Here is a 25,575-nt window from a genome sequence, read left to right as displayed (position 1 = left end):
CACATTGTATTTTTGTAAGGTTCCATGTGCTGGTTATATAATAATTCAAGAGGATATTTTGCTCTGTAAATGTAAGGTTGTTCTATACAGTTCTGTTGATGGTTTCAGTTACCTTCTGCCAAAAATCATTCAATATAGGACAATGGTTTCTATGAAGATTATATATTTATTTATACCCAACCTTTTTCTCTGTTGAGACTCAAGACAGCTTACAGATAAAAGACATGCCAGTAATTATTACAAGTTCTGCTCACCTGAATTCTGAATCCAGCCAAATGTGACTAAACCTAACTTTAGTGTAGCAGCTAAAGTGTAAGATAGCAAAAGAAGGCCCTTTCTTGGAAATGGTGTGCTTCATCCCCTCAGGAATATCTGCCTATATCACTCAACTCTTCCTAATGTAGCAGTTACAGCCTTGCGAAAATATCAGTTCTAGGGTGGGCATTGAAATGAGTCTGCATGTAGCTTTTCTCCAGTTCACCGAAGAAAGTAGAAAATGTTGATATAAGCCTTGATCCAGATAATTATTTAAAGATACCTGTGTACAGCAAGACCTTTTCCTTCCTGTTTTGTAACCTTTCTGAATTCCTCCACAGCGCTTGTGATGTTTCATTTGGGAGGCGGGCTGTTTTGTTAAGATAAGGAAAATACCCACTGTACACCTGACAAATAAGGGTGATTCGACAGATTAAAGCCGTTTGTTAGCTTTGTGTTACTTTTCCTAGTGCAGTGCAGTCATCTTTTGCCAGTATCCTTATCGGTAGATAGTCTGGGCGTTTGTACGATCCGGCCAATTTATGCCATGAACAGTATTATTGGTCATAAAATGAAGTGAGGCACCTTTCAATCGGTTTAGCAAACATTGTTTCCTGTCTGTGGCTTTCTGTTGGAAATGTGAGCGCTAATGTTTGTACTGACTCCTCCTTAATGCGGTAATTTTCTGCATTTACTGTACCTCTACAACTTCTGCATCCTGGGCACTCCCTTCCCTAGAGATATTTCAGAGCAAGCAGCGATGCAGATAGGAATTGCGGGGAAAGTTGCAAGCTCGCTAGTGAAAATAATTTGATTTATGCAGAAACACAAGGGGGAGAATTGCTGTTGGTCTTCCCAAGCCTATGGTTTTAGAGAGTTCAAGGTGACCCTGGGTATTTCTTCTACAATTAGAAGATCAGTATTGGCAAACTTCACTGAAAGACTTCCATTCCTGATCTTCCCTAGTCTGAATGCACCCTCAGCTTCCGTAGGAAATGATGAGGCCCAATAGATCTTGTCACTACACCATGTGAGCCTGTAGTGCTCTCTGGATCCTCCAACCTACAATACATGTGCTCTTCAACAGTTAGATTGATGTGGGAAAGGTTCCTTCAAGGCAGAAAGGAAACCAACCCTCCTAAACAAAATGCTAATATTTTCAGAAACAAAATATGATATGGAGAGCTATGCTTAAGAACAAGACTTCGTGAAACACTGGATATTTTATAAGTCTTCTAGAGTTCTTACCATCTAAACTTGGATAAACAAAATGGTACTTATAAGTTAGGATGGAACATTTCTATATTTTGTTTAAAGATCCAACACACAAAAAACACCAGCAGCAGAAATTATTCCTTAGAAAAGTCATGGGGAGCAGGGAGTTCCCATGTTCTTAGGAAGCCCTGACTTATCTTTAGTTAGGAAATTTTTAAACGACAATTCATACAGATCCCATTGCACCACTTTTGGTTCATTGGTTTTATTTATTTATTTTGGTACGCAATCTATTCAAGATGTTAGGCAGGAAATGGGGTTTTGCACAGAGGCTGAAAAAACATTGGCCACCTGTTACACAGTGGTCATTATTCCTTATTTAAAAATCCATATTTTACTTGCAGCATAATTGCATGGGCTTTACTTGTCAACATAACAGTAAAGCTGTTCCATTTTGGGGGCACCAGACTCTTGGATTCCAATCCATTTTTGAATTTAGAGACATATATGTTCCCGTGGGAATATTTCAGAGGGTTTTCCAAAATTCTCTATATTTGGATAAATTGGTCATCATAATGTTTCATTTACGCTGAAGTATGTATGCAGTATAGTTTTAATAAAATAATGGGCATCTCGGGAATTAAACAGGAAGGGGTGTGTGAGCCCAGCTTGCTAGCATATGTAGTTTACTGTTTCGCCCTTAAATGTGGATTGATTACTAGGAAAGTGTAGTTTGGAAATTCTTTTTCCCTAAATGTCTTCCTTTAGATGTTAAGTGTAGCAATGCCCATCAATGCCAGCTATGTTGTCTAGTACCAATAATACCATCTACAGTGGTGCCTCGCAAGACTAAATTAATTCGTTCCGCAAGTTTTTTCTTCTTGCGTGTTTTTCGTCTTGCGAAGCACGGTTTCCCATAGAAATGCATTGAAAATCAATCAATGCGTTCCTATGGAAACCACCTTCAGACCAGGTCCGGGGACAGTCTGTCCCCCGACTTCTTCTGAAGGCTGGGGGGGGGGGTGACAAGGGCTTTTCTTCCCACCCCCAGCATTTTAAAAAAACCCGGGACAGCGGAGGACTAAAATGCTGTCCCGGGGCGATTTAAAAGCCCCCGGGAAGGCAGGCAGGGGGGACAAAGACTTTCGCCCCCCGCCAGCCTTCAGAAGAGGTCCAGGACTTCTTCTGAAGGCGGGTGGGGGGCAAAAGTCTTTGCTCCCCCCCGCCTGCCTTCAAAAGCCGTCCGGGATAGCGGGAAGCGCTTCCCTGCTATCCCGGACTGCTTTTAAAATGCTGGCGGTGGGGAGCAAAGCCTTTCGGCCCCCGCCGGCCTTCCTGGACCTCTTCTGAAGGCCGGAGGGGGGGAAGGCTTTGCTCCCCACCGCCAGCATTTAAAAGAGGTCCCCGGAGATTTCCCTATGGGCTTTCTTCTTGCGAAGCAAGCCCATAGGGAAATTCGTCTTGCGAAGCAACTCGCAAATGGAAAACCCTTTCGTCTTGCGGGTTTTCCGTCTTGCGGGGCACCACTGTACTGTGAATTATCAGTGGATGATAGCTTACGTCTCAGCATATTTATAATATTTACAGTGGTACCTCGGCTTAAGAACTTAATTCATTCTGGAAGTCTGTTCTTAACCTGAGGTACCACTTTAGCTAATGAGGCCCCCTGCTGCCGCTGTGCCACTGCCGCACAATTTCTGTTCTCATCCTGAAGCAAAATTCTTAACCCATAGGTACTATTTGGGTTAGCGGAGTCTGTAACCTGAAGCGTCTGTAACCCGTGGTACCACTGTATTGGAGTTTTGCATCTGTTCAGCACACTAGTAATGCATAAAAAAGATAACGAACAGGCTTAGACATTTGTCCAGTCTAAACCAGTCCTTTGTTTCTGGTCACACCTCAACATTTCTGGTTTGCATATGATGGAAATATAGTATAGTACAGTATTTTAACTTGGGGAAAGAGTAGGCAGGGCTTTATAAATGGACTGTGAGAAACACAAAGAAGAGTCGGCTGGTATCAGAAGTTAGAGCAAAGTTGATTCTCTGATATTCTAGTCAAGGTAGTTAAAGACAGGAGCAGAAAAAGAGCAAAGGCAGCGGTTGTGCTTTAAAGGAGTGGGGCATTGTGAGAACTAGCAATGTAAAGTTGGCACAGAAAGCAATCAAGGGACAAGGCAATCTTAATCAGCATTGACCAAAGACCAAGAAGTCAGCAAGATTTCAAAAATTTTACATGAGAGTAAGCTGAGGGTGATGAGCTTTAGCAGTAAATCCCATTCATTTCCCTCCATATTTCTAACTGTTTTCTCACTGTATTGGTGAAGAGGGCTATAAAAGGTGAAGGAATCAGTTTAAGGGTTCTTCTGGTTAAAAAAAAAATCTTCATATTTTGCAAAACTCAGTTCTTGGGATGTGTATGCCCAAAGTACAGTGCCCCTGTGTTTGCTAAAAACAGACAGACAGACGTACTTTGGTGATAGGCTGCTCATAGCAAACTTTAATGACAAAGATCTCTGGGCAGTTTTCAGTTCCAGAACTTAACTTGGTAGCGCACTTCCAAAAACTTCTAAGGTTGGTTAGAGATTTCTCTCTCCCGGTAGAGTCGGGTGGGGTTGCTTTTGATTGAACCCATCACTCTTGGCTTTTCTACCTCGCTTGGCAACTTCAAAGCCTTGTTATTATATGCTTTCAGTAGCACTTGGATGAGAGTAAGAAATGAGACTTGGCAGCAGAATAACAACATCATCCTTTGCTCTTGAAACAACTTTAATTTCAAATATACTGTTGCCTCAAAAAAAGAGTGAGGGGCTTACCTTTTAGCTGCAGTTTATAGCAGACTGCAAAATCATAGGCAGCTGTGATATTTTAACTCCTGCCATTGAAGTGCAACATAAATTATTATACCAGTCAAGTAAAAACACAAGCTCTAAGTTAAGAGTAGCATTCTTAAGGCTTGCGCAGTAGGATTTTGATTGATGGCGTGATCCATGTTCTCTCTGTGTGTGAGATGTGAACGCGAGCTCCATTCACAGCCAGGCACTTGCCAGTATTTCTGGCTTTGTTTCAGATATCCCATTTCTTTAAGCGTAGCTGTGCGTTAGTAGAGAGGGGGGTGGGGTCCATTTTTAAATGCAGGGGGAAGTGCCCATTACTTCCTCCTGTGACCAGAAGCAAAGCCAATTTATTACTGGGAAGAGCTAATTGCGGTGAATTCTTATGTTAGTCAAAACATTGACTTGAGATGCAGGATTGCATCCTCATTCATTCTCCCACCTGTAAGCTTCAATATGTACTGGAGAGCTTCTTCCCATTCAAGCTGCCCTGTTACAACTGCCATCTTAAGTAATAGCATCACACTAATGTTGCCATTCTTTTGGATGCAAGCTGGGGTTCTGGTAGCTCCCACACACCCACATTGCATTTATTGCTTCCAGAATATCTTTAAATTGCTTGGCATAATAACGTGTTTGGGATCACATGAATATTAAATAGCTAAAATTCATTCACTAGGCAACATTTGCAACTCGGAATTCCATGAGTCAGAAAGCTGTTGAAAGAATCAAAATTTATGATTAGTAGAGTAATTGGATCAATCACTGGAAGCCCAGAAATGTTTATTGAAATGAATACATTAATATTTGATTTCACTTTAGCCGAACAAGCGAGCAGACTTAATTTAGCACAGATTCCAGAAATACCTTCTCATGCATGTATTTAACATGAGTTCTGGAAGAATAAAAAAATCCCAACCCGTTATTTTGTCCCAAACCCAATTAGAACTTGTCCCATTCATCAATGTCTTTTTGACATGAACTCGACTTTTGTGGACTGTGACTCATGTTTGCTAAATACTTCCCTCACGCTTTTCACATTACTTGATACCATGCTAAGTCTTGTCTTTGTATACTCACTTCTTGATAAATGAGTTCCTTTATCGGCAGAGATTTCTGGAGGCATGACATGGCATAGCCAAGGCTGTCCAAAAATTCTTAATTGAAAGGGAGAGAAATCATTCATTTGAATACCTTCATGTTCAACTCCCGTTTTTCATGTCGATTCTAAAGCATGGCAAGAATATATTTTGGCAGGTGCAGCTCAAACCTGTGAAAGTTTACTCAGAAGTAAGTTGCACTGCTTGCCATAGGGCTTACTTCTAGGTAACTGCAAAGGAACGCAGCTTTAATATAAGGTGTATTTGCTTTCCCCATAACACACATGGTAATAAGTTGGGGGGGATGTGGTCGATTTTGCATCCTAAATTAATCCTTAAGTATTGTATCCAATTTATCTTAATTTATGGGACTGGATAGATATATGCGGGCTCACTTTTCCAGCATGGCTGCAAGCATTTGCCTCCATTTTCAGCACACCATAATTTGTTGAAAGTAGGGGAGGGGGTTTGCAGTGGTGAGCTTTAACTATGGTTTGTCCAAAGAAGCCAGGATCATCAACCTCTGATCATCTCCTCTTCATGACTTCACTGGAAGAGAAGGGTTCAAGGCACACCTAAGCTTGTCCTCATAGCAGTAAACCAGGGTTGGGCAGCCTGTGGCGCTCCAAACATTACTGAACTACAAATCCCATTATCCGTGACCATTGCCCATGCCGGCCACTTTTAAGGGCAGGATAAACAAGGACAATCGCTCTTTTAAATATACAGTACTTTCATTAAATAATAATAGCAAGTTGGTGTACAGCATTATAATATCCACAATAATATCCATTCATGTTCCATTCAAGACCCGTCTGAACAATACTGTTTTCAAAAGACCTCTAAAATATGGCAGGGGTGACTCTTGCCTGATCTTTACAGGCAAGGAGTTCCAGGGGGCACATCAGGGGCAGGAAGATCTCAGTGACTGAGGTGGAGCAGAAGGAATCAGGAGGTACTTTGGGCCCAAGTTGTTTGAAACGATTGTTTTGCTAAGGATTTCTTTCATTCTGATGACATTAAGTAGCTATACGGGGTTTCCTTTTTCCTAATGGCTTGCATTTGTGCTTCATGGAACCCCAGCAACCAGCTTTTTATTAATGAGCTTGCAGTGCAGTATGAAATATGGCTCATTGTGTTGAAGTTCAACAAATTATTAATGTTGGCAATACTTTTTGTGTTCTCTACCTATCTGGTTTACAGTTTAAATGCTTACATTTACGGGTAATTTAAAAGTGGTTTCAGTACTGGGAGAAGCTTCTAAAACTTGGCACTCTCACCAAAATGTTTCTCTCCCCCAAGACTTCGTTCCCAGTTTCTCTTAGGACATTTTGAAAAAGCCCAGTGCCTTACAGTAAACAAAACTTTTTTTCTTCTTCTTTGGAAAGAGGAACGTCAGTGCTATAATGTATAAACACAGACCAACGGTCCGCCAACCACTACTTTTCCCCGAAACACATACTTTCAGATGCATAAGCTAGAGCAACGCCTCATAAATTAATATTTTAAAATGTTGCCTAAAATGTTTAATGGATAGCTGTTTGAAAGATTATAATTGGATTCTCTGGGCAGAGCATATTGTTGATATTCAGCAAAGTGGCTATTCAAAATGTTATGATTGGAGCCCTGCATCACTATTCATATAATCGGGTTTCTCGGCCATAGGATGTTGGAAGATAAATATTTTGAGCACACAGAGTTTGTTTATTGTCTAGAAATGCAATGTGGAATACTTCAGACTAAAATTTATGAACGAGGAAGTACTGGAATTGTATCTAGCCAAACACCAATCTGAATTTTTAACCAGAGGGCGGGGGAGAGAGAGAATGCCTCTGAGCCATTGAGTTGGAAGCAAGTGTGTAGGTAGGATTCTCTTGTTATTTTCCTGTGAGGGTAGGACCAAGAACAGAGATTAAACAGTTAACTACTACATATTCACAGGAATGGTCTCACTTAGTCCAACTGCTATGCAGAGCATGTCAACCCTTCACCATCATAAGTATAATACATAGCTATACTTTGTATGTTCTACATCAAAACCTAGGATGTTCTGATACACTTTTTCCTGATCTTCTGTGTACTATTTTTCAGCTTAAAGATCTGATACTTGTAAGCCAACCCTAAATATTTCCTTCTAGACACATTTAGCTTGTGGTTAGAATCATGGCTATGTCTAGTTGCACCTTGTTTGGGTGAATGATCTAAAATGGTGGTGCAATGCTGTCTAAATTGCTGAAGATCTCCCCTCCACCACCCCAGTAGTTCATCTTTCATTGGTTTTGGACTTAACATGTCAGTTAGGGTGACATTCCTTTTTTGAAGTGGCTTGATGACATGTGGTTTCCGAACTTATTCTATCAAAATTAAGCAGTAGTAGATTTTGAATAAATATCTTACGAAGGCTAAGCTCATTGCCTGACAGAGATGGAAATAAATGCAAAGTTTTTTTTTTAAATGCAGATAAGCAAGCTAAATGCACTACTACATTCTAAAGGCAGTATTAAACCTCTGTGTTTTTGTTTCTAACTATTTCAGCAGGCAGAACAGAGGGGGGAAATCAAGTCACATGCTGTAATAAAATTTCTTAAGCCCCTTTCATAGTTTTCCCTCCATCTGCTTAGTCTATGCATGGAAGGGAAAGCAGGTTTAAAATATTGCATACAGAAGGAAGAAGCAAAGTACAAAGAAAATATAGCACTAGTGAATAATAATAAAACAATTGTGTAACAGTAGAGCCCCTTCATGGATCACTGCCTTGCCGTGGCGAAGGGGCTTGAATAACTCAGAGAAGCTATGAACTATGCCGAGCAGGACACTCAAGATGAACAGGTCATAGTGGAGAGTTTTGACCAAACGTGATCCACCTGGAGGAGGAACTGGCAAGCCACTCCAGTATCCCTGCCAAGAAAACTCCATGGATAAAGACAACAGGCATATAAAAGTTATGATGCTGGAAGATGAGCCCCTCAGGTCGGAAGGCGTCCAACATGCTACTGGGGAAAAGCGGAGGACAAGTACAAGTAGATCCAGAGCTGATGAAGCGGCTGGGCCAAAGCCGAAAAGACGCTCAGTTGCGGATATGCCTGGAAGCGAAAGGAAAGTCCAATGCTGTAAAGAAAAATATTGCATAGGAACCTGGAATGTAAGAACCATGAACCTAGGTAAGTTGGATGTGGTCAAAAATGAGATGGCAAGAATAAATATTGACATCCTGGGCATCAGTGAACTAAAATGGACAGGAATGGGCGAATTCAGTTCGTATGACTATCATATCTACTACTGTGGGCAAGAAACCCATAAAAGAAATGGAGTGGCCCTCATAGTCAACAAAAGAGTGGCGAAAGCTTTACTGGGATGCAATCTCAAAAATGATAGAATGATCTCGATACGAATCCAAGGCAGACCTTTTAACATCACAGTAATCCAAGTTTATGCACCTCCTGGCAAATAGAAGGGGAAGAAATGGAGGCAGTGAGAGATTTTACTTTCTTGGGCTCCATGATCACTGCAGATGGTGACAGCAGCCACGAAATTAAAAGACGCCTGCTTCTTGGGAGAAAAGCAATGACAAACCTAGACAGTGTCTTAAAAAGCAGAGACATCACCTTGCCAACAAAGGTCCGTATAGTAAAAGCTATGGTTTTCCCAGTAGTGATGTATGGAAGTGAAAGCTGGACCATAAAGAAGGCTGATCGCCGAAGAATTGATGCTTTTGAATTATGGTGCTGGAGGAGACTCTTGAGAGTCCCATGGACTGCAAAAAGATCCAACCTCTCCATTCTGAAGGAAATCAGCCCTGAGTGCTCACTGGAAGGACAGATCCTGAAGCTGAGACTCCAATACTTTGGCCACCTCATGAGAAGAGAAGACTCCCTGGAAAAGACCCTGATGTTGGGAAAGATGGAGGGCACAAGGAGAAGGGGACGACAGAGGACGAGATGGTTGGATAAGTGTTCTCGAAGCTACCAGCATGAGTTTGACTAAACTGCGGGAGGCAGTGAAAGACAGAAGTGCCTGGCGTGCTCTGGTCCATGGGGTCACAAAGAGTCGGACACGACTAAGCGACTAAACAAAACAAACAGTAGAGAGAGGTAAGGGCTTCAGTTGGAGATCGCAACTTGCCAGATGTTTGTTATTTATGCAAACATATCAATGTAGGGAGTCCATCTGTCTAATAATTTCCCACCCTTCCTCTGCCTAGGTAAAGTCGCTTTCTCATAAGTGTCTAGTTGGCTCATGTCTTCCATCCCTTGTACTATACGGGAAGAAGATCTCTCCTTCCAATATTGAAGTGTCAAGTGTTTGGCCACCACGAGTACCTTCATTAGCCAGTTATGTTTTCCCTCTCTCTGGTTCCAAAGGACTAGTAAATAATACAGCAAAACACTAACCTCTTTACATCTCAGGAATCTGTTTAAGACCATATTTATGGTTACCTCTGATCAAAATGTCATCACTTTGAGGCAGGATCATATTATATGGCACTATGTTATTGGAGGGGGGAGCACAATGCCAGCACTGTTCTGTGTTTTACATATATTTTTTGGAAAATGCATTGTGGGTTCCAATGCACTCTAAGGATGTTTTTTCATGTTGTATCAGACATAGCCTGATATCCATGGAGACCAATCTGACAGAAACGAGTATTGCTTTCCATTGCCTATTGTGTATGAGCTGCAAGAAATTAAGACCACCACTGCTATAATCCGCCTTCCGTTTTCCATGGTCTCTTATGCTTCCTTCTTAAGTTCTCCTACTTGTTTCTCACTGCCCTCACCTCCTTCAATGTGTGATACTTTCTGTCAATCAGCCATTATTACAATGGTTCTGTACTGGTTCAGCTGCTTTTAATTATGGTTTATAAGCTGCTATCCTCAGCAACTGTACAGTTATGTGTTGATAAATTATTATATTAGTTCCCTGTTTCCTTCTCTCCCACACTGCTGCTGGTGCACTTATAGGTATTTGTATATAATTTTTGTATACATGTTGGAAATTATATTATAGTAAGTCCTGTGATGTAATATGACAACATTTACCGATCTAATATAAGAATGTTAACAAATAAATGAAATGCAAATTTCAAAATAAATAAATGAAAGCTTGGAGAGGGCTTAAAATGATCCAGACTAAGGTACAGTGGTACCTCGGGTTAAGAACTTCATTCGTTCTGGCGGTCCGTTCTTAACCTGAAACGGTTCTTAACCTGAGGTACCACTTTAGCTAACGGGGCCTCCCGCTGCCGCCGCCCGATTTCTGTTCTCATCCTGAAGCAAAGTTCTTAAGCCGAAGTAATGTTTCTGGGTTAGTGGAGTCTGTAACCTGAAGTGTCCGTAACCCGGGGTACCACTGTACTTGAATCCAAAGGGAGACCAGGGTGACTTAAAGTAATACAATTACATTAAAACTTTGGTCTAGATCCAGCTCTACAGAACTGTTCTTACTCTTCTCTGCAAAGCCTAGAACACACACCTAAGTGATTCTTCTTGCCTGTGTTTCAACTTAGGTATGCCATCAGAGAAAGTGAAGACCCATGTGGAACTTGAGGCAGAATACGGAGTACCTCCTAACAAAAGAATAAGGCGGAAATTGATGGAGTCTCCCATGGCAGCGCAAAGTCCTCAGCAATCCAGTCGGCCAAGCCCTAATCACCTGGTGGATTCCATCAGCAAAGAATTCCACCCCATTCTGTATACACCCAAGGGCTGCCAGAAGCCTGTGGAGAACCTGCATACTGAGACTGTGGTAAAGGAAGTGTTAAATGCAGCAGCAGGCCTTCAAGAAATGAACAGTCACACTGCACGGGCTCAGGAGCCATTAAAGCAAGAGAGCCATGGGGATAACATATGCATCGTGACTCCAGAGCGCCTCATGAACTCGACAGTTACTCTATATGAAAGCGACATGGGCAGTACAGACTACCTTCCCAATGAATCTGAAAGCAAATTGCAGGTGACCGACAGCAGCAACAATAGTTTACAAAGGTATTTTCTGTGGAAGAGGAGGTATAATATCCTCTCTCCTTCCTCGCCACTTTAATCCTGATATTGGTTTATCTGCTTTCTTTCCTTTTTGCACAATTAGTGTGACCTCAGTTGTTTCACATTCTCATGTCAAATAACTGTGGCATTTAAAGCCTCTGAAAGAGGTGCCTGAATTGTTAAAATATGTATGGCCTTGTCCAAAAGATCGTGTTGCTGTTTCCTCCTGCTGATCCCTTTTTCCTTTTTTTCATGGACTGCAATCCATGAACACAAAGTCTGGCGAAACACGACAATAAGGCAAGTGAAGAAGCAAGGGTAGAATACCGAGCTGTTTTCACAATGGAGTGAAGGAAGCATTGGGTTCCTCCAGTGATCTATTTTGGGATCTGTGCTACTGGAGTCAGGGATTGTAGGCAGACTTGCAGGTAACACCAAATTATTCAGGTTGGTGAAAGTCGAAGCAGGCTGTGAATTGCTCCAAAAGCATCTCTTCAAAGTGGGTGGGCAACAAAGTGAAGCTCAATTTCAAAATCTGTAAGAAAATGTTCAGCATTAGCAAGGTCATAGGGTTCCAGAAGTTGGCAGTAGGGCACCTGCTGGAGCATCGGCCTTTGCAGGTACCCAGCAGTGTCAACTGCTGATTCCTGTGCAAATTTCTCATCCTGGCCCAATTCCAGGTGAAACCAGGGTATTTCCATTGAAGGTATTGCAGAACAGATCCTCCAGTGAAAACAGACATTCAAGTGTCAATACTGGCAATTTCTGGATTTTTAAAAGCTATGCAAATAAAATATCCTTCCATTGCATATTTTGTTTTAATACCGACACTTTTTGGAATGCAAGATTATTTGTAGAATTTGTGGCTTTTGTTTTAAATAAATATTCTGGATTTTTCACAACTACTCCCATCCCCTTTGCTGTTATTTCAGACTTGCTGTCGCTCCATCGTTAAATAGGCAGCCAGACCCCATGCATAATAAGCCATCTTATATGGCAATGACATCTGCCGCTGAGAGGAAAAGGAAGTTATTAAGGTAAGTCATGCTTCAGGTTCAGTGCTGTTTTTCCCATCTGTGAAATGGGCTGCTGGTGTGTCAGTGCTGTGGTTTAGTAGGAGGCAGGAACATTACCCCAATCCAGTAGTCCTCATGACTTGATCTTCTGTTGGACACCCCACCCCATATATCCCAATAAAGTGAGATGAACGCTGCAACCCCAGAGTCGGTCACAACTGGACCTAATGGTCAGGGGTCCCTTTACCTTTACCTTTACCTTACAGGACCTGAATACGTCCAAATTACAAAAAATGTCAAATCCTCATCGGAATGAGATGCTTCAATAAAATGTTGCACTAAAGGAGCATCTATTACATTGTTCCTGATCCTAGATCGGTGTTCTGATAGTCTTACTTTGATAGGTCTTGGCAGGGGGTTGGACTCGATGGCCCTTGTGGTCTCTTCCAATTCTATGATTCTATGACCTGCATACAACAATCCACAGGGATATCTAATCACGTAAATTACACGTGGAGTAGCACATGTGGCAAATGCCTGTAAAATGAACTTAAAGCCTGCTTGGTTGTTAAACTCTTTTACCTGCAGAGCATATTTGCAGGAGGTACAATGCCCACATTTTTTAAAAAACCACGTGGTCCATGGGGTCACGAAGAGTCGGACACGACTATACAACAACAACAATCTTAACAGCAGTTATAAGGTTAAGCATCATTTCTTGATCCTTTCCCCTCTCCTAAACCTTTAATGAATCAGGAAAATAGACTCCCAGGAGTAAACTCCTGATTAGTTTTTGACTAAGCTTTAATTGCCAGGTTCCTACGCTGAATTTTCAATGCTCCTGTGCAGAAGTTCCTGAGCTGAACATTTCCTATTTTCTTTGAGCCTACCTGCGAACTATTGACCTTCCTGTACGGGAGCTTTAAAGCAAAGCACAACCATTATTACAACTCAGGTTTTATAACCAAAAACCCAGCACAGAATAGCTGAAAGTCCTCTTCCATCACACTGGGAAACAAATGCACAGACACGAACCAGAAATTTAATTTGAATCATACTTGTTCAGCTTTTCTTAGGACCAGGAGAAGAAATAGCCACAATCCATACAAGTATATCTGTGGTGGATCTTTCTTGTAGTAAATTAGTCACACACGTGGTCCTCGATCTAATATACTTTTAGATGTTGTGTTCCAAAAACCAAAAACTAAGCATGCCAGCTTCACTGCGCTAAAAGCAAACTTGTTATAACTTTTTCTTACAGTTCAGTATCGAACAGCGACATTACAAATCAGCACGGTCATACAACTGCAAAGCGTATTAAACAAGACAGCATGTTAAGTTATAAAGCTCTAAGAGTCCCTAAATCAACAGGTAAGTATCAAATTACAATTTTCAGTGATTATATCCAAACTTGAGCAGTAGGTGGCTATGGAGGAGCACCAAGATTGTGGGCTGATATTTACCATTTTTCTTAGTCTTTTGCTGTGGTGATTTAGATGTACAGTTGGGTCGATATACTTTAGCTACTCAGTTAAATTGAGTGAAAAAGTTACGCCTTAAGAAACTCTTAGTCGGTTCCATGTTTTAATACAGTGGACCCTTGGATTACATTACCTTCGGGTAATGTAATTTTCAGGTTGCGAACGTGGCAAACCCAGAAGTGTGTTCTTCCAGGTTTCGCCGTGTGCAGAAGTGGTGCCTCTAGATGCGGACTTTTCAGGACCCCCAGAACCAATTAAGTTCATATCCGGAGGGTCAACTGTATAGGGAAAGAGGAGCCAAATAGCCCAAAAGGGGATTGGCAGTATTCTCAGAATTATATATTCTCCCTTACTTCAGGACTATGTACATCTTCCCACTTTTACCTACCCCTACCTGTGACACTAAACAGCCTGGATGTTTTCTAGTAGTTCATCCATATGTTTGGAAGAGCATAAACCCTGGAGCTGTTTGTTGTCTTCCTCACCATGCAGTGGCTTGTGGGCAGTTCTCATCATAGCTGTGGCAAAAGGTGGAGCTGCCGAATTCTTTGCCACACCCTTCCACAATTTTTCAGTGTCTCATTAGATCCTTCTGGCAGGTTCTTTCCTAGCTTCCGTCACCTCTTTTCTGTGATCTCTCCGCCTCCTTGGTGCTAACCATCATAGCCATGCCCCATATATTTTTGAATCCAGAGCAGTGATAGGCAGGAGCAGAGGGGCAGTGCCATGCTGCCACTCTCTGACAGTAGTGGCATTGTAGCTTACCGGCAAGGGGCAGGGCGGTGGTGAGGTCAAGAGTAGGTGGACGCACCTTCTTCTTTAGCGATCACTTGTAGCCAAGTAAGATTATCTTCCATAAACACTGTTTTAACAATGAGTCCGTAAGTGACTGTGGAGGCCAATTCTGGATCCACTCTTCCTTCCACAGTGGAGACATTGGTTTCTGGGTGGGAGTTGATCATGGTGTGGATTTGCCAAGCGTGTCTTCCTCTTAGCATGTTTCTCCCTTAGCATGTTTCTCCCTCTCCTGAGTTTGACTGTCTTCAAAGCCCATGACACCTTTGGTAAAGGCTGTTCTCCAACTGGAGCGCTCACAGACCAGTGTTTTCCAATTGCTGGTGTTTATACTACATTTTTTAAAATTTGCGTTGAGAGAGTCTTTAAATCTCTTTTGTTGACCACCAGCTTTATGCTTTCCATTTTTAAGTTCAGAATAGAGTAGTTGCTTTGGAAGACGATAAGCAGGCATCCGCACAACATGTCCAATGAAGTTGATGTTGAAGAATCATTGCTTTGGTGCACGGCCCCAGCCACTCCTGCCAGCAGTAACAGTGACTTCTTCGGACACCTTTTTGTGTGATGGGGAATGCAGAGGCAGGATATTTCCCTGGGCAGCATGGTTATGGCAGGGAAGCCAGTTTTAAATTAGCCAAGGATATCATGAGTTTTGCTGATGTGGGGCTATGCATGCCACAGGTTGCCTTTAAGGGCCTCCATCATGGTTCCAATTGCATCTGTGCATTTATAATGAAAGCTTGATTTGGACAATCTCAGCTCTCTGGCTCACATACTCTAGAGGTCCCCAAACAATTGCCTTTTTGCTACCTCTTGTCCTTTTAACCACCCTTCCTCCAGGCAAAATTAATGTTCTCTTTCTGTTATGCAGCTGGTGAAGTGCTGCACGTAGCGTTCCCCGGAGCTAATAGAAGCCGAATACAGTGTTATCAGTACTTTGCACAATGCTATCTTCGTGTTAATTATTTGTACCAAATGTTAGGTAATAAAGGATACCAGCATCAATTACTGTAATTGTATTGTTAAAGAATCATGCAATTGAATTCCTAATTTAGAAGCTGGGAGCGCATTAGACATGCTTAGAATCTCAAAAAAAACCAAAAAAAACACCACCCTATCAATATTCCAAGGCACATGCTTGGGCTTGTTCTGTGTGCAGGGGTGGAGAACCTCTTTCAGCCTGGGAGCACAGATCCAGAACTGGCCCACTTGCCAGGAGCTGTTTTTGAAAAGTGGGCAGGGTCTCCCATTTGACTGTCATGTGGCATCAGGTGATTAAAATGTCAGGCTTCAAAGGTAACAGGCAGAGGAGCACAGTGCCAGGATCAGGAATCAGCCTCTTCTGTTGCCTTTTACTGTTGAGCAAACGTTTCTCTTTGAACCTTAACACTATGTTGCTTGATGCTGATGTCACATATAAAAAATCCCTTATCTGAATTTAGTGCTTCAGTCTGAGAAAGGTGTGACTCAAACTATTCATTAGGTGGAGCTGAGCCTCATATTAGTTATGTGTGGTAAGTTTTGAAAACTTTCTGAGCCACAGGATACTACAAGTTATTGCTTGGCTAAGACACTGATTAGCCATTCACGGTTCTCTGAGTGGTTTATGGAGTAAAACAAAAATACAGTAAGTAAAACAATACAGTTATCAGATGCAGCCAGCTTTTATAGCAATATTAAAAAATGAGAAGTTAACAGTTCAAGCATATAGTTAATGTCATTTAAATAATAATAACAATAACAACGATGATGATATAGTAATAGTAGTCCTACGTCTGCCCTGTTCTGTTAACCTTAACATTTAGGGAAATAATAAACATAATCAAAGCAGTAGTATCTGTGTCTCTCTTTAACATGGCTAATTTTTTGTTCCATAGAAACTAGAACAAGAAGCTGGAAGCAAAATGAAGTGCTAAGAAAACGTGTCAGAAACAACGGCAAGGAAAATGCAACCTTAGACACGAAACTTAAGACATCCAAAAAAGCATTTTAAATTACCTACGTTGAAATAAATCCTTGCTTTATACAGATTTTAATTTATTAGCAAGACAGGAAAGGTGAACTTTCCATCTGCTCTCTGCACTGTTTCTCACTTACCTGTGGTAGTAGTTATTCATTATACTTTACAAACATGTATTTTTCGAACGCTCGCATCTGTGCTTTGGTGCATCCTTCACTCGCTCTTAACATGTAATTGGAAGCTGCATTGTACTTCACAAATGGCTGCTTTTGACATCTCTGCCCTTTGCCATATTTCAGTGAAATAATCTCTTGCAGTGAGAATACAGTCAGAAAGATGGGTGGGGCTCCTCTATAGTGTGTTTAGCTGGTACATAGTTGGTACTTAGTTGGTACATGAAGCATCATAAAGTTTAAGAAGGAAATGTTACAAAATTCCCCTCATGCCTGTCCAATGCAGGGTGCAAACACCTTACATACTGTGGACCTTTGAAGAAACAGCTCTACTGTATTCCAGCGAGGAAGGTGCAAAACGGATCTTAAGCGATGCGCCTTAATGTCTTTTGCCTCGCATTGCTGGCTAAATTACAGTGCATGCATCATAATGCTTGCTTGTGCCTGGTATGGCGGCAGTGGACTCAGGAATATCGTATGTCCTTCCCTGTGCTGAATTTGGAGTAGGGGTGGAATGTATCCATGGAGTTCATGACTCATTGGGACTCGTAGGGAATGAATGTAAGAACTTTAGTTTTTAAAAATTTACCTAATAAGCCAATATACCTGTGGTCCTCCAAGTCCTGTTGGGCTCCAACTCCCATCAGCCCCAGCCAGCATAGTCAGTGGCCCAGGGGTGATGGAAGCTGTAGTTTAGCAGCTTCTGGAGGAACAAAGGTTTCCCACCATTGGCTTTTTAGGTGCTCTTTTAGTGAAATTCCTGCACATGGCAACATTTCCTTTTTCAAATTGGTGTTTGAAACTAAACCTTCTAACAACTTGAATGTAAAAATGTCCTTGTATTTTTAGTCTGTATCTGTGTGTCTTAGATTAACTCTTGTGTTGCTTGTGAATTAAATTTTTTTTTTTGTAAAACCAAAGTCTTTGTCACACACCTGTTCCTCCTTCGAAACTCTCTGGCTCTTACAATTAGTTTGCTTTATTCATAGGTTGATATGACATACGTGGCATACTGCTCCTGAGGATTAAAAAGTCCTTGATTTTAATGGAAGCATGTTAATGCCCAGCTCAACAGAAAGGATCCAGAAACTTTCCAGAATCTGTCACCTTTCCTCCATCATCTATTTCTGAATTTTCTTGTGGTGGCAGTGGCAAGGGTAACGTTGCCCTCCAGTCAAGAACTCTGTGAACAACAACAACAAAATTTATACAGAACCACTCCTAAAATTCGACTGAGGCCTGAGTACTGCACAGAACTTTCTACTATGCTGAAGTCTGCCTCTTTTCCCAAGGTTCTAACATGGTTAATACATTTCCACTCCTTTAAATAAAAACTAACAGTAAAGAAAAATTAAGACAGACTAGATCAGGAGTAGGGAAATCGGCCCTCCAGTTGTTGTTGGGCTATATCTCCCCTCAGCCCGAGTCACCTTGGCCCTGCAAAAACCACAGGTTCCCCACCACTACTGTAAATTTGCATAAGATTAAGACAGACTGATTATTTTAAAGGGCCTGATATCAAAAAGAGAAGAGTGCTGGGCAAGGCAGCTACAGAGCGTGTTCAGGGTACCACCAGAAGACCATTGCTTCCAACTGCACCTCAGATACATGGAGCCTGAGGGACAGAATGACCTTTGATGATTATCCTAACTAACAAGGAGGCTGATATGGACTCGGGCAGCTCTTCAGATAATTAGTTCTAGGCCATGCAGGACTTTCGAGGAAAACACCGCCACTTTGATTTGAGCCTGGTGACAGACAGGAGACAGCACAGCTTCTAAAAGACTGGTGAGATGTGATGGCAACACCTAGTCCCTGTTGGCAGTCTTGTGGCAGTATTCGGGCAGCCTGAAAGGACAGCCCCACATATCTGCATTGCTGTAATCTGGTTCCAAAATGGGTATGGAGCCTTTGTGGATTCAAGAGGCTCACTGCTAGATGGTCGCCTTCCATGAGAAGATGACAAAAATAAGAAGACTAAATTGCTTATCCCAACACTTCCCTCCTTGTGTGTTCACTCTGTTTTCATAATGCCTGAAGATGCCTTTGAAAACTTAATATGTTTCTTAAGAGTCATGAGCAAAAGCTGGGGAATTGCTTGCCGATCCAAGTGGAATGGTTTTTGCTAAAGTAAAGGATTGATCTTGGTACTCAAATGTTTTACATTTTTATGGGTTAAACAAATATGTGATACTCCTGGTATGAGTGGTAGGACAAATCTTTTCCCAGATATGATGGGGGCCTTGCCGTGTATGAATATGGCGCTTGGAGAGCACAAGATGGATACACAAACTTAAAGAACTGCATATTATTTCATTTCAAAGAATTGCTCAATAATGAAAACAATTCTAAACACAGTTGTAGCATGCACTACTCAGGAAGCAAAGTGGACTGACATCTTGCTCCAGCCTTTACACTGACATCAAGGAGAGTGCCACCATTTCCCCACTTATTTATATCTCAGTAGGTAATGATACCTTATTAACAAACGAAGAAGTTAAATGGGCATATCAGTGCACCCATGGAGATTCCCAATTACACTGTAACTGCCCTAATGAAGATCCAATCAGCATAGAGCCAAGTGGCTTGACACTTATGTCAGCTAGGCTGCAGTTTCTGACTCCTCAAAGCAAAGCTCACCAGAAAACACGATGTCAATTTAGACTTATAAATAAAATCTCATCTCTTAAACACTGCACTAGTTTAAGCATTTTTCAGGGCAAAATGCTTAGTCCAGTATGGTAGGAGATTCCCAAATCAAACCATGCACCTGATTGCTGTAAAACTAGTTGCTTAAAATACATCTGTGAGAATGATGGTACACATGCAAAACGAAGTCACTCTCACTAGTGGAAAACATCTCCATGTACAAAAGAGATTATTCAGTTCTTGTGACATCCTACCCAATATGCATGAGAATGAGTAAGTTCAGCCTTGAAAGCTAATGTGCAAAAGGGGGCACAATACTAGTTGGAAAGGTGTTTGCATAATTATTTGACAGGATGATACATTTTGATTGCATACAAAAATAGGGACACTTAAGTGGCTTCCATCTACATCTCAGCCCCTATGCGCTCTCGTCATTGTACATGATGAGCATGCCACATGGACATGGAGGCAGGATGACTCAGTTTCGGCAATGTAGCACAAATCTTATGCAAGCATTTCCCCCCCCCCCCATCAACAATAACAACTTTATTTTTGCCACAAGGTCATTAGAGACAACTTATTCCTTTGTGACTAACTTCATTCAGAGAGCTTCAATGAAATATTGTAAAGGGAAGTAACATTGCGAAGGTGGAGTAGGAGGGTTAGAATTCAAAGCAAATGTTGCAAGAATGCCATTGACAAAAAAACCAAGATGCTTTTGTGGATAGGGAGTAGCAGGTGCTTTAGAAAACTATTCATTGAAAAATATCCTTGAAAACGGAATATGAACAAGATTTCTCAGAAGTGACAATCATTTCATTTTTTTAATATAAATATTGAGTTTTGTTTAATAACATTAATCCGGAATCTCTTTTCCCTCCCCTCACCCCCCGCAAAGACAAACCACAGGAAAACTAAATTATACAACCTGAATAAACTATACAGATTTGTATATATTGATTGCAGGGTTTTTTATTGGTGATTCTGAAGGGCAAGCAGCTGTGTGTGATCCTGGCCAGTTTCTCAGATTTCAGCAGTCATTGCCTCAATATTTTCAGGTCTTTCTTTGCAGCCATAAAGGTTGGAGCCTTGCTTTTAAAAACGAAATCCAAGTTCAGCTTCTCTGAGGATTTTCTGCAGCTGGTTCCATGCTAGCACAGAATTGTTTCAGAATCACAGAATGTCCACAGCCCTACTCATAACCAAGAGAAGGCATTTGTGACCAATTAGTTAAATGGAATTTATTAAGCATTTTAAGTTCTGGAGGATCTCTTAGATACAGAGCAAGCATTATTGAAGGAAACATGACAAACTTTGATGTATTTAAGGGACGTGCTTCCTAAGCCCCCTTACAGCCGGCTACCATAAGTAAGCCGGGAAAGTATGATCTATGAAGACTGTTCTCAATAACTGCTGCAATAAACAAAAATGGACTCTTATTTATTGTTTGACATCTGTATTTAAAGCTGCACACTTTCAATGGCAAGATTTAAAAGCTTTTACAAAGTGTAAACACATTTTTGCTGTTGATATATTTCACGGACCTTTACAAGGCAGCCGGCTTTACAACACGTTCCAAGAACTAGCTGATACAGAAATGTTAAAAATGTAATGAATTCTTTACTTTAATGCCAATGTCCTTTTTCTTCCTCTTCGCAAAGAGAGAGAGAGAGAAAGTAGCATTTGGAGGAGGAAAAAATATAGTACACAGATTTACATTTGTGCATGTTAACAGGTCACCTCTGAGTTCATTAGACAACTGCATAGCGGAAACAAAGAATACACACTTTTGGCTGTGTGCGCAAGGATGGATGTGAGTTGTGCAATGCAACTTGGCACTGAATTATGAAGAAATGTGTTTTTAAATTAATAAATAGTACTTTCCAGACCTCAGAATATCAGGAAAAGGTTTGATCAGTCCAGAAGGCTTGTTTACCAAGAGAGGCCATGGTTCATGGATGTAAAAGGAAATTTGGAAGCAGCAACCATTTGGGGGGAAAATTTTCCACCGGGAATGGAGGATGCTGAGTTCTTTGCATGAGGTATGATACCTGGAAGTGTTATGATTGTCTACTGAGCATAGTGGTCAGTGCACAAAATCATAATGGGACAAAAACTTTATCAGGTCGACCAAAATGTTATCTCGACACTTTATCAGGACACATGGTAAAGAAAATAAACAGCAGGATGGAGAGAGAAATTGGCTGGTGTTAAAGAAATTGGCTGGTGTTAAAGCGTCTGCATCTGGTAAGAAGACGAAAAGGAGAAATTCAAATGAGGCTCTGTGGGTGTTATGCAGGCGTCAGGGTAGTCAAGGTCTCCTGGGAGGAAGAAACCCATAAACATCGCACCACTTCACATTCTGCTCATAGCTGTGAACACTCCATGATGTTGCAGCAGCTCAGCCAGGGACTGGAGAAGGCTTCCATCCAACTAGCAAGCAAGAGGTGATCAGCAATTGCAAGTATTGAGGTCCAGAGCATATATCTATGGACATACTTTCCATGCTCTGCAGCATTTGGTTTTCCCCAAGCTAAAGGATTATTTTCAGTGGCTTTGCAGCTAACACATTCCTATTTCACTGCCCTTGACCATAAACCACTCTTTTGCAAAATACCTAGTTTACAAAAGTTATGCATATTTGCTCGGTTTATTCTAAAGATAGACTCTTTGCTTCTGTCTTTTGTTAGATGTATTTGCATAGGTGAACAACTGTGACACATATACACTTAATCACTTTTAGCAGCATGTACCAAGGTTACATGGGACGAAATGTGAAGTGTATGACAATTACCTGGAATCTTCTAATGTCTTCTTTTCTTTTGGAGATGTTAGAATAAATAGCCCTATGCTGGTCTCAGGTAGTTTTGATTATAATGCCGTACCTACCTGAATGTTCATGGGTAATGAGTGACTCATCTTTCTTAGCTGTGTGAGAAGAAAGTACAGCAAAGTGTTCTAATGTGTGGGTTGCTGGTGTGTTAGCCAATCTGATCTTTGCAGATCTGGCATTTGCATTGACTATTGAAAAATATTTGACTTCTGAACTTCAGCTGCAAGTCCTAGATTAGAATTCCTGGAATTCCAGACTGGAGCTTGCTTAGCATCTCTCACACTGAATTATTAAGCTCAAGCCATTTGTGAGATGAAGGCTCAATGACTTTCATGAGAAAAGTCACTAATTTTTTAACCACTCTTGGAATTGTAGCTCTGTGAGAGGAATAGGAACCTTCTCTACAGTAGCTCCCCATCTATGGAATGCTCTCCCCAGGGAAGTTCGCCTGGTGCCTTCATTATACACCTTTAGGTGCCAGGTAAAAACGTTCCTTTTTAACCAGGCCTTTGGTTGACCCTATACCTATACCCTTTTAAAATGTGTCTCTTTTTTTTGGGGGGGTGTTATTGGGTTATGTGGGACATGGGTGGCACTGTGGTCTAAACCACTGAGCCTAGGGCGGGAAGGTAAACGGTGTTTCTGTGCACTGCTCTGGTTTCGCCAGAAGCGGCTTAGTCATGCTGGCCACATGACCCGGAAGCTGTCAGCGGACAAACACCGGCTCCCTTGGCCAGTAAAGCGAGATGAGCGCTGCAACCCCAGAGTCATCCGTGACTGGACTTAATGGTCAGGGGTCCATTTACCTTTACCTATTGGGTTATTGTTTTTATTTTATATATTGTGATCTTTCCTGTGAACCACCCTGAGACCTCCAGGTATAGGGTGGTATATAAATTAAATAAAGAATAATAATAACAACCTTCAGAACCCTTTATAAGTTGTTGGAGGAGTTAGGAGTCAGCAGCAGTTCTGTTTAGCTGAATGCAGCCTTTGGGAGCTTGTGACCAGGGCTTGTAAACAGGGGCATTTGTGAGGGCATTTTGAGAGTGAAGTCTGAAGTACATCTCACGGTATATGTAGAACCAAGAGACATGGACAGAGAATGAGCTGCTGCAGTGAGCTGCAACACCTTTGCCGCATTTGTCTTGGTGCATGAGAATGTGCAAAAGTCCACCTGGAGGAAGTGCAAGCTAGTTGCCTTTCTGGAAGAACAGGTGCAGCAACTTGTGGCCCACTTATCCACATTTGGAGCTACTAGGCAAGATGAGGAATTTATTGTTGGAGCAGAGTGGTCTTTCCTGGAACAGCAGTGCAAGTGGGGTGTCCCTAGGAGGATTGCAGGAGATGAACCCCTGAAGAAACATGACACACAGAAACGGTACCATCAGGAGCCATGCTGTATCAATGGAACTGCAAAATTGATTCCCTCACCTCAGACACCAATTTTGGGTCAGAGGAGCAAGGACAGCAGTTGCAAACCTCAGAACACACCAAGGTGGCTGTGGAAGCTACAATGTATAGAACGATGCCTGGCACACCCTAGAGGAGGAAGAAACTGGGAGGGGCATCTAACGCCACAGAAGACAGAATTGGGATTCAAGATGACCTTAATCAGTGTGTTTTTTCTGGGTGGACACAGGGGTACGCATACCCCTTAACATTTTGTGAATCTTTGTACTTTTGTCCATTTACTGTATTTATTTTCCCCGATTTGAACTATAAAATGGTGGTTTTCTTGAGGCAAAATGAGAGTACCCCTAAACATTCTTTTAGAAAAAAAGCACTGACCTTAACATATTGAAGAACTGGGCCAAACCTAACAAAATGAATTTCAACAGACATAAATGTAGGGTTCAACACTTAGGCAGGAATAATCAGCTGAACAAATGTAAGATGGGGGACGCCTGGCTCGCCAGTAGTACATGTAAAGAGAATCTAGGGGTCATAGCAGACCGCAAGCTTAGCAAGAGTCAACAGTCTGAGGCAGCACCAAAAAAGGAGAGAATGCTATTCTAGGCTGCACCAACAAAAGTATAGTATCCCGCATAGTATAGTATCCAGCAAGTGATGTTCTTGTTGTTTAGTCATTTAGTCGTGTCCGACTCTTCGTGACCCCATGGACCAGAGCACGCCAGGCATCCCTGTCTTCCACTGCTTCCCACAGTTTGGTCAAACTCATGCTGGTAGCTTCAAGAACACTATCCAACCATCTTGTCCTCTGTCGTCCCCTTCTCCTTGTGCCCTCCATCTTTCCCAACATCAGGGTCTTTTTCCAGGGAGTCTTCTCTTCTCATGAGGTGGCCAAAGTACTGGAGTCTCAGCTTCACGATCTGTCCTTCCAGTGAGCACTCAGGGCTGATTTCCTTCAGAATGGATAGGTTTGATCTTCTTTCAGTCCGTGGGACTCTCAAGAGTCTCCTCCAGAACCATAATTCAAAAGCATCAATTCTTCGGCGATCAGCCTTCTTTATTGTCCAGTTCTCACTTCCATACATCACTACTGGGTAAACCATAGCTGTAACTATAGGGACCTTTGTTGGCAAGGTGATGTCTCTGCTTTTTAAGATGCTGTCTAGGTTTGTCATTGCTTTTCTCCCAGCAAGTGATAAAGGTAAAGGTAAAGGTACCCCTGCCCGTACGGGCCAGTCTTGACAGACTCTAGGGTTGTGCGCTCATCTCACTCTAGAGGCTGGGAGCCAGCGCTGTCCGGAGACACTTCCGGGTCACGTGGCCAGCATGACAAGCTGCATCTGGTGAGCCAGCGCAGCACACAAAACGCCATTTACCTTCCCGCTGGTAAGCGGTCCTTATTTATCTAGTTGCACCCGGGGTGCTTTTGAACTGCTAGGTTGGCAGGCACTGGGACCTAATGACGGGAGCGCACCCTGCCACGGGGATTTGAACCGCTGACCATGCGATCGGCAAGCCCTAGGCTCTGAGGTTTTACCCACAGCGCCACCCACGTCCCACCAGCAAGTGATAGCACCACTCGATTCTGTCTTGGTCAGACCACACCTGCAAACCTCAGGGTTACACCGAGATGGCTTATACATGGGTGATGCAGTTTTGGTTACATAAGCACAAGCCCAGGAGGACTCAAATCAAATGCAGCCCTCTCTGCTCCAGCCCTTCCTCTGCCTCTGATTAATTTGTCTGGCTGATGATTGACAGCAATGCCTGCTGCACTCACCGTCACGCAAGGAACTGCTTACAATCCCGGTCTGATAACTACCCCATGTCTGGCAATTTTAATTCACCAAATGTATGAAACAGATTGGCTC

At 42.0% G+C, this 25,575-nt stretch overlaps 1 protein-coding gene across 4 annotated transcripts in view; it reads left to right on the top strand.

Moving 5' to 3' along the window:
* The window catches only part of KIF18A (kinesin family member 18A), a 41,140-nt gene extending 23,411 nt beyond the window's left edge, over window positions 1–17,729 (top strand). For 3 of the 4 annotated variants that reach the window (XM_083750150.1, XM_083750149.1, XM_083750151.1), the window contains exons 14-17: window positions 10,910–11,387; window positions 12,317–12,421; window positions 13,662–13,771; window positions 16,554–17,729. In XM_083750150.1, the coding sequence (XP_083606276.1) occupies window positions 10,910–11,387; window positions 12,317–12,421; window positions 13,662–13,771; window positions 16,554–16,669 (809 nt within the window). In that variant the 3' untranslated portion in view covers window positions 16,670–17,729. Of the gene's footprint in view, window positions 1–10,909; window positions 11,388–12,316; window positions 12,422–13,661; window positions 13,772–16,553 lie in introns of those variants that run through there. The other variant, XR_014567010.1, reaches the window with a different exon arrangement.
* The last annotated feature ends 7,846 nt before the right edge of the window (window positions 17,730–25,575 follow it).

Source organism: Podarcis gaigeae (assembly GCF_964106915.1).
Source record: "Podarcis gaigeae genome assembly, chromosome: 1".
Lineage (NCBI taxonomy): Eukaryota > Metazoa > Chordata > Lepidosauria > Squamata > Lacertidae > Podarcis > Podarcis gaigeae.
This window is presented reverse-complemented; position numbering and strand designations above follow the sequence as displayed.